Genomic DNA, 17,155 nt, shown 5'->3' with positions numbered 1-17,155 from the left:
CTCTCTTGCTCCTATTTATACTACTAGTACACGCACAATTGTGGATCGTTTATTGCTCCAATAACTAGATATTTTATTATTTCAATCCTAAAAATATTGCCGAGCTCAAATTATTTTGTCCACAAATAATCGTGGAGTTATCTTTTATCTTTTATTTTTTAAATCTTTATGGCTATTTTGATAAAATAGCAAAATATATATTTTATTGAGGCCAAGTTTGAGATAGCTATTATAATTTGAGTTAATAATCTTTAATTTGTATCATGCATCAGTCAGCGGCCTTTTGGTAGAAGTCGTAGGTGAAGGAGGTTGCATTGCCCGGCAACGCCGTGGTTGCCAGCACAAGGAGGAGTGATGGAACAAACAAGAGGAATTAGGGTTTGGGGGAAGGAAAGCAGCCATGGCTTTCAAATACTCATGCTCACTTTTATGATATTATTCTTATTTTCTTATCAATATCCAAAACTAAATCTTATCTACCAAATGTAAACAAACAATTGTGGATCGTTCATTGTTTCTTCACATGCCACAAAACAGGAAGAAAATGAGAAAGAAGAAGTCAGTTAACCATCATGGTCCCAACTCCTCGTGGTCCAAACATTATACGCTTCTTAAATGGCACGTTTTTTTTCAAGTAAATATATTAAAATATTTATTATTTCATAGTAAGTCCATTAACTTTTACGTTATCTTTATATTAGGAAGATGTTTTATGGATGATGATATAGCGGTTGGTGGTTAATGTCCAAAGCTTGAGGTCCTGGGTACGTGTCCACTGTGGCGCGGTCTTTAAATTTCTTTATTTGCTTGTGTAATTTATCATAAAAAAGTCAATTCTCGAAAAAAAAAAAGGTGAGTTTTACTCTTAGAGGCATTCACTTTGAATGATATGATAGATTGATAAAATATAGAATTGAGTATTTTAAGGATAAAGTGGGTCAAACAAGTTTAAAACTAATAAATTCAACAAAGTAAATAGTAGATTAACTTTGATTAATTTTATCTATTCATCCTATCATTCAATGTAAACACCTAAGGGGGTGCATTTGCTTTGGTTGCAAATTTATCATAAAGAGAACGCACCCTTAAGGTTTTGGCGTTCACTCGTAAGGCGGCAAAATTAGTTTCTATTTTTTGACGAAATATAGCTGGACTTAACCCTGCCAGCGTATCTGGCATTTCATCAAACCCTTGGGGTTCATTCCTTCAGGCATTTTATCAAACAGTTGTGCGCAGCCGGATCCTTTAGATCACACTACCATATATGAAACCGCATTTTCCATTTCTCATGTTTGGTGTCTTTTAGCTATAAAACGACGTAGTGTTCTCCAATTGAAAAACAACGTCCTTTAATTTATTACCACGTAGGCGCCATGTCAGCTCAAAGCTTCGCCGGAGATGAAAGTTTTGGAAAAATTGAACGCACCATTAAATTTATGGTATTCCAGACAATATTTAAAGTTCATGCAAAAGTTGGAAATTAGAGCAAAATTCATGAGTTTTAACATAATTAACCCTTATTATTATTATTATTATTATTATTATTATTATTATTATTATTATTATTATATAAACCTATTTGTTCACCAAGTCCCCCTTTGGAGCATCGAGGACTGAGGATAAACCACTTCTCTATCCAAGGCCGACACTCTTTTAGTCATAGAAATTGTTACGAATTATTATCAATATTACATAACTACGGCTAACCCCTGCCTTCGTTTGGGGCATTTCATCAAACATTCGTCATATTTGCTTCTTTTTTTTTTCCTCGTCACAGGAAGAAAATGAGAAAGATGAAGCCAACTAACCATCATGGTCCCAACTCCTCGTGGTCCCTTTTTGCAGAATTAAATATCAAGAAAATATAGAAGAGTCCAACTTCATAAATGGCACGTTTTTGCCAAATATAGAAATGTAGCATCTTCGTTGGGACGGCCCAAAAAGGAATATGTAGCATCTTGGGCGGGACGGAGGGAGTATAAAAAGTAAGAATATTTGAAATAGTTAACCGTAAATTGCTTATTTATTTTTTATTTTCAAAATTATATTAAATGGGAGTAGAAATAAGTAAAATATTGTATTTTGGATAAATATCATTTTAAATTCCAAACTATTTTCGCACTATTAATTATATTATGAACAATCGAAAATATTATTTTAAACCTTGAACTATTAATTTTGATTCAATTTTACTCTTCATCCATTTTTCACTCTTTGATTTTTCAGTTAATAAGGCGTATAATGATGTTGTTTTGTACAATATAGGTTAAAAAGGTATAATTCTAAATATATTGTGGGATTCGGTGAGCCACGAAATTTTTTATATATTAATATAGTAGATATTAAAAAATATAACAAAAACATATTCATTAATTGCATTACCTTATCCAAAATCTATTTGATATATATCTAACATTCTTTTTTGAATGCTGAAAAAGATAAATATGTTATAGAATATAACTACTTAACAAGATAAAAGAAAATAACAAAAAATCACTATTATATAAATAAATAGGGCACATATCACGTTTACACTAAATTGTGGAGTACTATGTAAATGTTATCATACATTGATATGTATGTGTTTGAAAATTCAGTATGAATGCTAATTTTTTTGAAAAATGCTCTATAAATTAATAACTTGGAGACCTAAGGATTTTATTAATTTAGAGAGATATTAATATATCAATAAATTAAAATTTTATTAATTTCATATTATTGGAGATCCTAATAATTGAAGATGATTCAACAATAGATTCATATCTTAAGAAGTTGCCATAATATTCATAATTGTAATATTTGGAAAATTATTAACTTATAATTAAAGAGGATCTCTAAAAAATTATTATTTTATTATTTTATTAATATTGATGATATTTTAACTGGCCCAAGTTCGGATCGTAGAAGTTTATTAATTCACTTAATACTATTATTTTAAAGAGGTCTTACTTTAGTTGTGTAACATAGACCATATTACTAATTAAAAATAATAAATATTATATCGATATTCTTTTTATTTGATCAAATAAAATAATACTCCCTCGCCGTCCCCTATAAATATGCATGGTTGATCATGGCACAAATTTTAATAAAAAGTTGTTTGAAGTATTGATAGTGGAGAATGGGTCCTACATTGAACGTACTGTTCAGAAATATAACCAGGACCACATTTGCTCTCCATTTTTTTAAAAAAAATTATTTGTCGTTTTATAATTGAGAGCTGCTACTATCTCGTCGGCAGAATTTACTAGGAAAGGAAAACATGGCTGATGGGTACTTTTATTTTCAAGATCGTATGTTTTTGTAAAATAAGGAAATCTACTGAGGATTTGTAAGGATGAAAGGACCAATATCACCTACAAATGAGGTTCCAAGAACTACCAACAGGACCACATTTTAGTAGTATTAATTATTGTAGAAATTGATCGCTATATTGTTCACTTCTGCAAAATAATAATTAAATATAGAAGTTTGGGAAAGAGATTATATAGATCTCTTAGCCTCCCATAGAACCGTAGATCCACTTAATTAACATTGAACAATATGAGTCAGAGGATTTTTTAGGACAATAACTTATGTTGATTTGAAAATTAGGACAAAAACTTTCGGATTTGTAAAAATAGGACACTAATTATTTTTGTAGTTATTGTCCTAATTTCCAAATCAATCTAAGTTACTGTCCTAAAAAACCCTCGAACTCTGAACAATATTAAATACAAAAAATGCATAATATTGATCTAATATTGGTGGAGTGATTAATGCCTAAGGCCAAAAGTTTCATATTCAAGTCTACTGTCACGGGATCTTTAAATTATTTGTTCATACATAAAAAAAAGTAGAATACTGAACACAAAATGCATATATGAATTCAAAAGCTCATAAATGCCTAACTCAAAAAACATATTACAACATTATGCATATGATGCATTATTAAAATATACATTATATATATATATATAGGGGGCCGCTCCAATGAGACCCCCTAATTTTAGTGAGATCTAGGGCACGATCTGGTGCGTTTATTTCATCAATCCTATGGCTGATATTGTATTTGGAGGGTGATTTTTTTCGCAGGGTTCGAATCCTGGAGGGAGCAGAATATTTTAAATTTTGTTATTCATCAGTATATACTGCCTTGTTCATCAGTATATATGTCTTATTCATTACCAATTTTTTAAATTTTATTTTTCATCAGTATATACATCTTGTTCGTTAGATATACGTCTTGTTCATTAGTATTATATGTCTTATTCATTGTACTCATGTTACACGAAAAATAGGGGGTCTCACTGGAGCGCGCCCATATATATATATATATATATATATATATATATATATATATATATAGGGGGTCGCTCCAATGAGACCCCCTAATTTTCGTGTAACATGAGGCATGATCTGGTGCGTTTATTTTATCAATCCTATGGTTGATATTGTATCTGGAGGGATATTTTTTTTCGCAGGGTTCGAATCCTGGAGGGAGCATAATATTTTAAATTTTGTTATTCATCAGTATATACTACATTGTTCATCAGTATATATGTCTTATTCATTACCAATTTTTTAAATTTATTTTTCATCAGTATATACGTCTTGTTCATTAGTGTTATGTCTTATTCATTGTCATCATATTACACAAAAAATAGAGGATCTCACTGGAGCGCGCCCATATATATATATATATATATATATATATATATATATATATATATATATAGGGAATGGATCAAAAAAGAATACTAAATGTAGAGAGAATGAAGAATGAATGTGATCCATCAGATTTATTAGATCTCACGGTCAATATCAATTCCTTTTAATGTCATCCGTTTTTTCCATTAAGGCCATTTGTGTAATTTTGTTTTTTTTTAATTAACCGTCTCCCGTAAATTTAGGTTGACCGAATCTCATTGTTTTTTGGATTTAATTATGAAGATATCCACCATTACTTCTATATAGTATTTATTTCTTAATCATTCGTCCTTTTTTCGAATTATATATATATTTTAATTTTTTCTGTTTTTGATATATTTATTGATTTTTCTTGAACTTGTTGTATGTTTCGAATTAATTTTTTTTTTTATGATTTTATTGTATGTGCTTAACTAGTTGTAGTGTTTGTTTCTGTTTTCTCGTTTTCATTTATTTTATTTGGTTTGTTTTTTTTGTTTATGAAATTTTATTTGGTTTGTTATTGTGTTTAGTAATTCATGTAGCATTTTATTTTTTTCATTATTTCAAAACCTGTACATATTAATTTGGTTATTTGTATGATAATAAATAATTATATTGTATTTGAATATTGTTCAAAACGTACCAAAATAAGAATTATATTTTTGTGAATACAGATACTAATTTGATGAATAACGTAACTGTTACTCATAAATTATGAATAAGAAAAATATTAGTTGAATAAAGTAACATTATTCATGAATATATCATTTTCGAATAAAAATCATATTTATGTGAATAAGGAATAAAGTTTGCTGAATAATTTATATGATACTCATAAATTGTGAATAAAGAACTATTTTGTTGAATAAAGTACCATTTTTCATGCATAATCGTATCTGAATTTTGTTCAAGATTTATCGAATAAAAATCATATTTATGTGAATAAGGAACAAAGTTTGTTGAATAATTTATATGATACTCATAAATTGTGAATAATAAACAAATATGACATGACCAATATGGACCCAATAAAATTTTTTTATTGAATAAAGTAGGATTATTCATGAATATATCGTATTCGAATATTGTTCAATACGGACCCAATAAAAATCATTTTCATGCAAATAAGGACAATATTATACTGAACAAAGTTGAAATACAGTTGAAGAGCTTGACATCCCATGCGGGTGCCCTCACCCAAGTCCAACTCTTAAAAATTTAACAAATATCTAAAGGGAGGCAGCAACGGCATTGATAGTTTAAATTATCTATTTCCATCAAAACATTGATAGTTTAAATTATCCATGCCAAATCTATACACTAATACGCGATTCGTATTTAATGAATATGTCATATAAGATATAGAATAACAATACAAATTTTCTGAATAAAAACAAATGTTATACAAGTTCGTGAACACAAGTTAAAGAGCGTGACATCCTAGATCGAACGCCGCTAATCGAATATGTACAGAGAAGACAATGGAAATTTTCAGTATAATCAAACTGCTACGGCGGTGCCTGAGCGTTCGTCTGTGCGAGAATCCGGCCATCTTTGGTTAACAGTGCACGCCAGGCGCGGCGGCGCTCGCCCGGAAATATGAATTTTGTCTGTATATATTGTTAGAACCGGGTACACGATCGAGATATTACAAAATAAATATTTTGAGATATTACAACTCAAAATAATTGAAAATATTACAAAGAAAATAATTTGAGAAATTACAACTCAAATAAATGTATACAACTGAAATATACTGTATAAATAAATTATACGTATAATAAGTCGAGTCGAGATGAATCTCTTCCCGCAAGAAGATTATCGCCCCGGTAGTGCTCTTCGGTTTAGGCGTATCTTCCCCAAAGGTAAAACGACTTCGTCTCGTCGGATGTAGCACCACAATCCGGCGAGCTCCGGCGAACTGAATAAGGATCGAGAACTGAGCTAGACTTATGTTGTGAGTTGTGTGTCGTGAGTTGTGAATTATGATTCGTAAGTTGTGAGTTTTCAGAGTGAATTCTAAAGCTCACTACACACCCATATTTATAGGTGTTAAACCGAGTGTGAACGGATCGGCAGTCAACTCCGGCGGCTGCGGTAGGTGGCCGCAATCGTTGAACGCAGAAGTTGAAACAGTCAATTCCGGCGGCTGCGGTAGGTGGCCGCAATCGTTGAACGCAGAAGTTGAAACTGATTTTCCCTCTTCAACATCCAAACTTTGACATACAATATCTCACTCACCGGAAATCGGTTTTGAGACTTCAAGTATATCACGTTGATCTACTCGAGATGTAGATTAACATCCAATTATTATTTTAATTAAATAATAAATATTTAATTAAATAATAATTTTCAGATTTGGCATAAAACCATATTTCCAACAATCCCCCACATGAGTGAGAAATCAGTATGCGTATGTATGCAGACATTTAGCTCAGTCTTCTTAAGAAACAACATTGCTTTTGGAAAGGTAGCTTGTGGCTTTGAACCTGCCATAGTCAATATTATCGAGTATACCGGCGGCCTAGTGGATTGTGTTCCTTGAACTAGTCCTCCTCGGTGTATACTTAGTCAATAATATTGACACAATATTGCTTCAATCCTTATTCGTTCTCACGTTTGTGTCCATTACTGGCCTTGGAACACCTCTTTGGATTCATAAGTGTTTCAATCGAAGCGGCCACACTTCACACTTACATAGGTGACTCTTAACTCAAGTATCCTGCTATACTTGTCCTCTTCGAGGAGTTCTAGAGTCATTAAAAGTCAAAGACTTAACCTCACCACGTGCAGGTTTCCGAACACTCACTGTTCTACAAGGAATAGGCAATTCGAGTGTTCAACACACGGATTTTCATAACTTAGTTGTCCCATTGAACCAAGTTCTTGGGATCCTCCAGTCATCATGGTTGGGTTGCCACTATGATTATCCTTAATTTGTGGACTTCAAACCCATTCCCCCTAACAGTTTATACATCTGATCTCGATGGATACTTTTTGTCAAAGGATCCGCTATGTTATCAATTGATCTTATATAATCAATTGAGATAACTCCACTAGTGATCAAATGTCTCACGGTATTATGACGTCGACGAATATGTCTCGACTTACCGTTATACAAATGGTTTTGTGCTCGTCCGATAGCAGCTTGACTATCACAATGAATTATCACGGACGACACAGGTTTCGACCAACATGGAATATCCTCGAGGAAATTTCTAAGCCACTCGGCTTCTTCACCAGCTTTATCCAAAGCTATGAATTCTGATTCCATGGTCGATCTTGCAATACATGTTTGCTTCTTGGATTTCCAAGACACAGCACCACCCCCCACAGTGAATACATAACCGCTCGTTGAAAACGAGTCTTTGGCATCAGATATCCAATTTGCATCACAGTACCCTTCAAGTACAGAGGGTTCCCTAGTATAATGAATCGCATAGTTTTGAGTATATTTCAAATATCTCAAAACCCTTTCAAGAGCTTTCCAATGTTCATTACTAGGGTTAGCTGTAAAGCTGCCCAACTTGTTGACCGAGCATGCTATATCGGGACGAGTGCAATTTGTTAGATACAACAAGCTCCCAATAATCTTCGCATATTCTATCGCGTCAACAGGTTCTCCCTTGTGTACACTCAAATACACACTAGGTTCCCATGGTGTCTTAGCTATTGGCTTGTCAAAAGCGTTGAATTTCTTTAACACTTTCTCAACGTAGTGAGATTGTGTTATAGTAATACCTTCAGGTCTTCTTAGAATTTTAATTCCAAGGATAACATCAGCTAAGCCCATATCTTTCATGCTAAAATTTTTACTTAGCATGCCTTTGGTTTCTTGAATCACTCGGGAATTACTTCCCATGATGAGCATGTCATCTACATAAAGACAAACAATAACATATCCGTTATTAGAATTCTTAATGTAGACACATTTATCGCACTCATTGATTCTGAATCCATTTGACAACATTACACTGTCAAATTTTAAATGCCATTGAAGCGGTGCTTGCTTCAACCCATATAAAGACCTTTGAAGTTTGCATACTTTGTGCTCTTGCCCAGGTACTACAAACCCTTCAGGTTGCTTCATATATATTTCATCTTCCAACTCGCCATACAAGAATGCAGTTTTCACATCCATTTGGTGAATCTCGAGATTGTGCAAGGCAGCAATAGCGAGAAGCATCCGAATAGATGTTAGTCTGGTCACAGGTGAATAGGTATCGAAGAAATCGTACCCTTCTTTCTGCCTGAAACCTTGAACGACAAGTCGGGCTTTGTACTTATCTATAGTACCATCAGATTTGTACTTCTTCTTTAGGATCCATTTGCATCCTAAAGCTTTACTTCCAGGTGGTAGATCCACTAACACCCAAGTATGATTCTGCATAATGGAATCAATCTCAATATCGATGGCTTCTTTCCAGAGAGCTGCATCTGAGCCAGACATAGCTTCTTTAATCGTCACCGGTTCGCCATTTAGCATCAAGACAACATAATCCGGTCCATAGACATTAGCTTTTCTAACTCGTTCCCCACGTCTCGGTTCTACATCCATAGGTTTAGACCTTGGTCTTTTCCTATTAGGTGGTACATGATTAGAACCCGTGGCATCATCTACTTGAGTAGAATTACTAGCTACTTCCATAGGTTTAGAACCTGTAGCATCACCATCAACTCCATCATTAGAGTTCGATGTACCTTTATCCTTGTTAGGATAGATATTTTCAAAGAATATAGCATTCCTTGATTCTATCGTTGTCCCAACATGTATATCAGGTATCTCCGATCTGTGCACTATAAAACGATAGGCACTGCTATTAAGTGCATGACCAATGAAGATACAATCCACCGTTTTAGGTCCTATTGTAACTTGCTTTGGTAAAGGCACTTCTACCTTGGCTAAACACCCCTACACTTTGAGGTATTTATACGAAGGTTTCCTTCCTTTCCATAGCTCATAGGGAGTTACATCTTTCCCTTTGAGTGGAATCTTGTTCAAGATATAGTTGGCTGTCAAGACAGCTTCCCCCCACATGTTCTGGGGTAATCCTGAACTAATCAACAAGGCATTCATCATCTCCTTAAGAGTTCGATTCTTGCGTTCAGCAACGCCGTTAGATTGTGGTGAATAAGGAGCCGTCGTTTGATGGATTATACCACTTTCGTTGCATAATTCAGCAAACGGAGCTACATATTCTCCACCTCTATCACTTCGAACCATCTTAATTCGACATTCAAGTTGATTCTCGGCTTCATTTTTGAAGTTTCTAAAAGCTTCAATAGCCTCATCTTTACTTTTCAATAAGTAAAGGTAACAATACTTTGTGCAATCGTCTATAAAGGTGATAAAGTACTTCTTGCCACCTCTAGTTTGCATGAACTTTAAATCACAAACATCGGTGTGAATAAGTTCCAATGGTTGAGTGCTCCTTTTTACCGATTTAAACGGTAACTTAGCCATTTTGGCTTCAACACAAACTTCACATTTTTCTTGTGATTTGTATTCATCAACTTTTAGTAAATTCATTTTTACTAATCTCTTTATAGCATTTAGATTAACATGTCCAAGTCTACAATGCCATAAATCAGAACACTCAATCAAGTAAGCAGAAGAGGTTGATGCATCTTTATTGATTTTAGCCTTGGCAGGCTTACAAGCTCTTACACCAAGTTTGAAAAGTCCTTCGGAGGCATAGCCTTTCCCTAGGAACTTTCCCCACTTGCGTATTACAACATAGTCAGATTTGAAAAACAATTCAAAATCCTTATTCGTAAGCCTAAAGCCCGAAATTAAATTCTTTCGGACAGTTGGAACGTGTAATACGTCTTTCAATGTGATCTCCACGCCCGACGTGAGTTGAAGAATCACATCTCCCATGCCAAGGACTTGGGATGTCCGTTCGCTAGCCTCCATTATCGTTTTGTTTTCCACTTCTTTGTAGTTGTGGAACAACTCACGATTTATGCATATATGGACGGTAGCGCCGGTATCCACGAACCAAGCGTTCGGGTTGTCCACATGATTCACCTCGGAGATCATGGCAGCAAAGTCATCGTGGTTCCAATCGTCGAAGTCCTTCTCGACGTTGTTCACATTGCTCTTTGCCTTCTTCCGCTTTGGCTTGTGGCAATCCTTAGCCATGTGACCTTGTTTGTCACAATTATAACATACACCATCAAACTTTGATGGTTGATGTCCGCCTTGCTTCCCTTTACCCTTATTATTAGGGTTAGGGCGACCACGTTTGTTGTAGGGACCGCCTTTCTCGGCGAGATTGGCCTTTGCCTCCATCGGAGCTTTTCCCTTTTGATCACGACTTCTCACGTGATCCTCCATTTGAAGCTTGGATAACAATATCGGCACGGACATCTCCGAGCGCTCATGCTTCAAAAGGTTTTGAAATTTCCTCCAACTAGGAGGTAATTTCTCTATGATGATTGCAATGAGCAATGCATCCGCCAAGGGCATCCCTTCGGCTTGAACCTCATGTGAAAGATTTTGGAACTCTTCCACTTGGTCCATCAATGGTCGGGAGTCAACCATTTTATATTCCAACCATTTGGCGACAATATACTTGGTAGTATTTGCCTTGTCCACTTGATATTTCAAATCAAGGGCCTCCCACAATTGTTTCGCGGTTTCATGAACCTTGAAAACACGGTAGAGCCGTTCGTCCAGAGACATGAGAACGGTGTTACGGCACAAGTAGTCGCCGCGGCACCAGTTCAAATATCCGGCACGAATTTCTTGGCTTGTCTCCCCTTCCCCTTCACTCGGGGTTGGAGGTTTATCCTCCATTAAGAATCCGGCAAACCCCACGGTTGTGAGGTAGAATAGCATCTTCTCTTGCCAATATTTGAAGTTCTTGCCTGAGAACGTTGATGGTTTCTCGGCAAGACCAATAGTTCTAGATGTTGACGATGAAGCCCCCGTTGATGCAAACGAGGAAAATATTGACGACGTGGTTGAACCGATGGTTGCAGAGGTGGTGGAGCCATCCATATTGACGTCGGTGTGAGCCATTTCTCGAACGTGTATCAACGGCAGAGAGATAATCTTCTTGCGATTGTTAGAACCGGGTACACGATCGAGATATTACAAAATAAATATTTTGAGATATTACAACTCAAAATAATTGAAAATATTACAAAGAAAATAATTTGAGAAATTACAACTCAAATAAATGTATACAACTGAAATATACTGTATAAATAAATTATACGTATAATAAGTCGAGTCGAGATGAATCTCTTCCCGCAAGAAGATTATCGCCCCGGTAGTGCTCTTCGGTTTAGGCGTATCTTCCCCAAAGGTAAAACGACTTCGTCTCGTCGGATGTAGCACCACAATCCGGCGAGCTCCGGCGAACTGAATAAGGATCGAGAACTGAGCTAGACTTATGTTGTGAGTTGTGTGTCGTGAGTTGTGAATTATGATTCGTAAGTTGTGAGTTTTCAGAGTGAATTCTAAAGCTCACCACACACCCATATTTATAGGTGTTAAACCGAGTGTGAACGGATCGGCAGTCAACTCCGGCGGCTGCGGTAGGTGGCCGCAATCGTTGAACGCAGAAGTTGAAACAGTCAATTCCGGCGGCTGCGGTAGGTGGCCGCAATCGTTGAACGCAGAAGTTGAAACTGATTTTCCCTCTTCAACATCCAAACTTTGACATACAATATCTCACTCACCGGAAATCGGTTTTGAGACTTCAAGTATATCACGTTGATCTACTCGAGATGTAGATTAACATCCAATTATTATTTTAATTAAATAATAAATATTTAATTAAATAATAATTTTCAGATTTGGCATAAAACCATATTTCCAACATATATATCCCTAATGTACACCAAAAAAATCGAAGAGAAGATGAAAGTCCGAAGAAACCGTGATCTTCCATATTTATCTTCGTGTGTAAATTTCCTAATAACACCTTCTGATCATTAATAATTAAATGCATTTAATGCTACACGTTTTTGTTGACTAAATATTTCAATAAGTTTAATCCGTCCGATTTAGTAGATCTAATGGTGTAGATCAATTCTTTATTCTCTACTAATGTGGGATTCTCTATAGATCCCTCCCCTATATATATATATATATATATATATATATATATATATATATATATATATATATTAATTATATATAATAATACATTACTAAATACACACAAATTGAGGATCTATCTCTTCCTAGTACTCTAAATTTGTGGATCAAATTTCACGATTATTTGCGAATTTCCTTGTCACAGGAAAAAGACAACCATCATGGTCCCAACTCCTCGTGGCTTTTTGCAGAATTAAATATCAAGAAAATATGTGAAAGAGTCCAAATTTTATATGCTTCATAAATGGCACGTTTTAGTTGTAAGTTAATATATTTAAAATATCACAAATTCTTGTGTCAGACCGGTCTCATGTATAAGATCGGATATAGCCAGTATTTTACCCGTTAAATTTGACCCATTTTATATATAATATCTGACCCGATTCATATTCTGTCTGCCTTCATAGAATCACAGTTTTGAGTGAGCTCTTGAAGAAAAACATGAGACCCCTCACTTTTTTCCATACTCATCACAATAATAATTACTTTTCAAGACCGTATCTAGCCTTCCTAAATATTTAGCATTCTCTATGGATCTTCTCCCTATATATATATATATATATATATATATATGGTTAGGATCAAGTGAGAACCACATCTTTTCGTGAGAATAGAGAACCATAAATAAACACATAAAATACATGAACAAGAGATGGTGAGATCTTGTATGCATGTTATAATTGATTGCTCACGATACTCTCTCTTGTTCATGTATTTTACATATTTGTTTATAGTTCTCTGTTCTCACGAAAAGATGCGGTTCTCACATGATTTTTTACCTATATATACATATATAGTATTAATAATGCATTACTAATTAAATAAACGAAAATTGAGGATTTACCCAATCCTATTCCCATAAATTTGTGAATCAAATTTCATGATACCTAAACCACAATTATTTGAGAATTTGCTCGTCGTAGGAAGAAAAAGTGAAAGAAGAAGCCAATTAAATATCATGGACCCAACTCCTAGTGGTCCCTTTTTGCACAATTAAATATCAGTCCAAACATTAAATGGCACGTTTTTTTTTAAGTTAATATATTAAAAAGTTTATTATTTCATTGTAAATCCATTAACTTTTACGTTGTCATTGTATTAATTATTTATTTCTTTTTTTCACCAACTCATTTTGAAATTGAGTTACAATAATATCGTATCGATATCAAGAAACATAGAAGGAATGAGAAATTCATAGCAGTAAAAAAGCAAACACAAGGTTTGCCTAGTATTCGTGCAGAGATTGCAACTCCCCGCGGCGGTGAGGTTTTCTGAAACTATTTCCATTTGTTTTTGTAGTAATATTAATCAATAGTTGGATTTTTCTAAAGAATTTGATATGTATAAGTATAAAAAGTAAGAATATTTGAAATAGTTAACCGTATATTGCTTGTTTATTTTTATTTTCAAAATTATATAAATGGGAGTAAAAATAAGTAAATTACTGTATTTTGGATAAATATCATTTTAAACCCAAACTATTTTGTACTATTAATTATATTTTGTACAATTGAAAATATTATTTTAAACCTTGAACTATTACTTTTGAATCAATTTTACTCTTCATCCATTTTTCACTCTTTGAATTTCCAGTCAATAAGGCGCATAATGACGCCGTTTTGTACAATGTAGGTTAAAACGTATAATTCTAAATATATTGTGGCATTCTGTGAGCCACGTCAAATTTTCGAAGTATGAAAAAAATAGGAATAGTACAATTGATACAAAATTGATAGTGTTAGAAGTTATATGTCCCACCCTTTTATTTTTTATAAAAGAGAGAAGACACCCTTAAGGTTTTGACGTTCACTTATAGGGATGTCAATCTAGCCCGAAACTTGTGGGCTGGCCCGATAAACCCGCCAATCCGAGAGGGTTAGGGCTGAAATTTTTTAACCCTATAAAAATTACAACCCGATTAGCCCGTAACCGAATAGCCTGACTCCCGATAGCGTCGGCCCAAAATTAACCCGAAACCCTATAGGACTGACCCGAAAATAATATGTTCGCTTGATTATATGAAAATTTTCTCGTTATTTGAGTTTCAACTTTATTACTTTGCTTATGGAAATTAGTATAATTAATAAGATAGTTTTTCAAAAGTTTGTGGATTGCATTTTGATTTAATATGCATGAGAAAGTTAACGTTATATTTATCATTTCACTTCGCTTTATTTTTAATCCAATACGTAACATAAAATACTTATATATAAAAATTTAAAAAATGATACTTATTTAATAAAAATATCGCATCTTTATATCATATTAGTTATTATGTAAGTCGATGTTGCAATATTACTTATTTATGCGTGTATTTATTTATCATAAATATAATATTGTTAAGAGAAATATATTAATTAATTTTTTAAAAATTATATTTTGAGCCCGATTAGCCGGCTAACCCGAAACTCGAACATTTAGGATTAGGGTTCAAAATTTATAACCCTAAAAAATTTACAACCTGATTAACCCGTAATACAAGAGATGTTATGAATTAATAGTTGTGTTAATAGCTATAGATATATATCATATAGATTTAGTGTAATATCTAATGAATTAATATATTCTTATAATATATAATATGTAAATTAATATTAAAATGAAATATATAATAGAGGTAAAATAGGCAATCCGCATATTGTGCCAAAGGCTCTTTTTTTTATTAGTATGGATTTATATTTTTATGAATTAAGATATTAGATGGATTATGTTTAGTTATGTCTTATGTTGAGTGGGTTATGAAGGGTAGCCGGAGTTAACCCCACTCCTAACCCCTTCCTGCGTTTTCGGCATTTCATCAAACAGTTGGGATTCACTCCTTCAGGCATTTTATCAAACAGTTGTGCGCAGCCTGATCCTTCTGATCACATTCCCATACCTCTCTATATATAAAACTGCATTTTCTATTTCTCATGTTAGGCGTTTGCTATATTATATTTTCATCAACTCAAGCTCGACAATTCTTCTTCTAGCAAAATTATCATTTCAAATGCACTCTTTTCCTTTCTACTTTCTCTTTTGCATAACAAAATTACTAATCGGCCATAAACATAATCATAACTTGTTTTATTTTAATGAGGTGATATAGGAATACACAACCAAGGGATTGAGCATAAACCTCTTATTAAATTTCTAGACTTAACGAGAGCATACTCGCTCGATCGCTAGTCCTTATTCACGGCATACATTATACGGTGTTGACGGGTTCACCGCCGGTGAAAGACCAGTATATGAGGTCGTGAACGGCGACTCGGTCGCCGGTGGCGGCCGAGAATCCGAATTGAACCTCCTGCGTAAGAACGGTACTCAAGTCTTTCACATAGCTCATCTCATAAGTCTTTGAGCCGATGGTGACGTTAATGCTTATCACACTCGTAGCTGCCTTGTAGCCGATGCGGGCGGTCACCTCCTGCCCGAGAAGCGCGTCGCCGAGCTCCATGGTTACTACCGAATCAGTCGATTCAAAGTCGATCCCAACATGGCGGTAGCTCGGATCATTTGTGTTTACGTAGATGTCGAATTCGATGGCGAAAGTGTTGGGCTTCTTGCCGGACGGGTTGAACACTCCGAAGCTGCCGCCATTGGAACCCATGGGGGCGCCCACGGGCTCGATGAAGAAGGTTAATCCGTCGCCCGGGTCAGTGTCACCGCTGTTGGGGTTGATGATGAATTTCATGGTTGTTTCCAAGTCCATCTGCCGTAGGGACCGAGTTAGGATTTTAGAAACAAATTGGACAGCAAAATTACAATTTTAAAAATAAAAAAATCAAAGACAATAAAGCGCATTATATTGGTAAGAAACTTCCCCTCCAACCAATAGATTGTGTTAGTGTGTGATTGTGTTTTTCTTTTTTCGATAACAATATATATATATATATATATACCTGCATCCCGTCTCCCCAGAATTTGATTGGGGCCAAGTACACGGCTCGCCCGGCACTGTGCTGGAGCGCCTTGCCCGACTTGTCGGTTTTCGTCAATCGGATGCAGTTGGTGTCATTGAGGTAGTGGGCGTCGCCTTCCAAGCCTATGGAGTTGAAATTCCACGGCTTTTTGTAGAAGTCGTATTCGAAGGAGATTAGGGTTTGGGGTAAGGAAGTAGCCATGGCTTTCAAATACTACTATTTCAGAGTGAGTACTAACTGTTTGCTATATTGCTCCTATTTATACAACTAGTACATGTTCACTTGCATGCTTACTTTTATTATATTATTCTTATTTTCTTATTAAAATCCAAAACTAAATCTTATCTTCCAAATGTACACACAAAATTGTGGATCGTTTATTTCACATGCCAGAAAACAGGAGCCATGCACACAACAAAATATCAACCATTATTATAACTCCAAATTAATTTGTGGTTAAGGACTA

General features: G+C 34.6%; 1 protein-coding gene across 1 annotated transcript; it reads right to left on the bottom strand.

Annotated features, from left to right (window-relative positions):
- Positions 1-15,829: 15,829 nt before the first annotated feature.
- LOC131026573 (agglutinin-2-like) lies at positions 15,830-16,929 on the bottom strand. The gene is made up of 2 exons (XM_057956462.1): positions 16,669-16,929; positions 15,830-16,478 (listed from the first exon to the last, which is right to left on the bottom strand). The coding sequence occupies exons 1-2, from the start codon at positions 16,888-16,890 to the stop codon at positions 15,972-15,974; spliced, it is 729 nt and encodes a 242-aa protein (XP_057812445.1). The 5' UTR covers positions 16,891-16,929; the 3' UTR covers positions 15,830-15,971.
- Between the last annotated feature and the right edge of the window lie 226 nt (positions 16,930-17,155).

Source organism: Salvia miltiorrhiza, chromosome 5 (genome assembly GCF_028751815.1).
Source record: "Salvia miltiorrhiza cultivar Shanhuang (shh) chromosome 5, IMPLAD_Smil_shh, whole genome shotgun sequence".
Taxonomy (NCBI): Eukaryota; Viridiplantae; Streptophyta; class Magnoliopsida; order Lamiales; family Lamiaceae; genus Salvia; species Salvia miltiorrhiza.
The sequence above is the reverse complement of the archived record's forward strand: the minus strand, read 5'-3'. Positions and strand labels throughout refer to the sequence as shown.

Bases quoted from the DNA above. Each gene is read 5' to 3' on its own strand.
- LOC131026573 (XM_057956462.1), bottom strand. From the start codon at position 16,890: ATGGCTACTTCCTTACCCCAAACCCTAATCTCCTTCGAATACGACTTC. The intron at 16,479-16,668 runs GTATATATATAT...TCCCTACGGCAG, and splicing joins TCTGGGGAGACGGGATGCAG to ATGGACTTGGAAACAACCAT.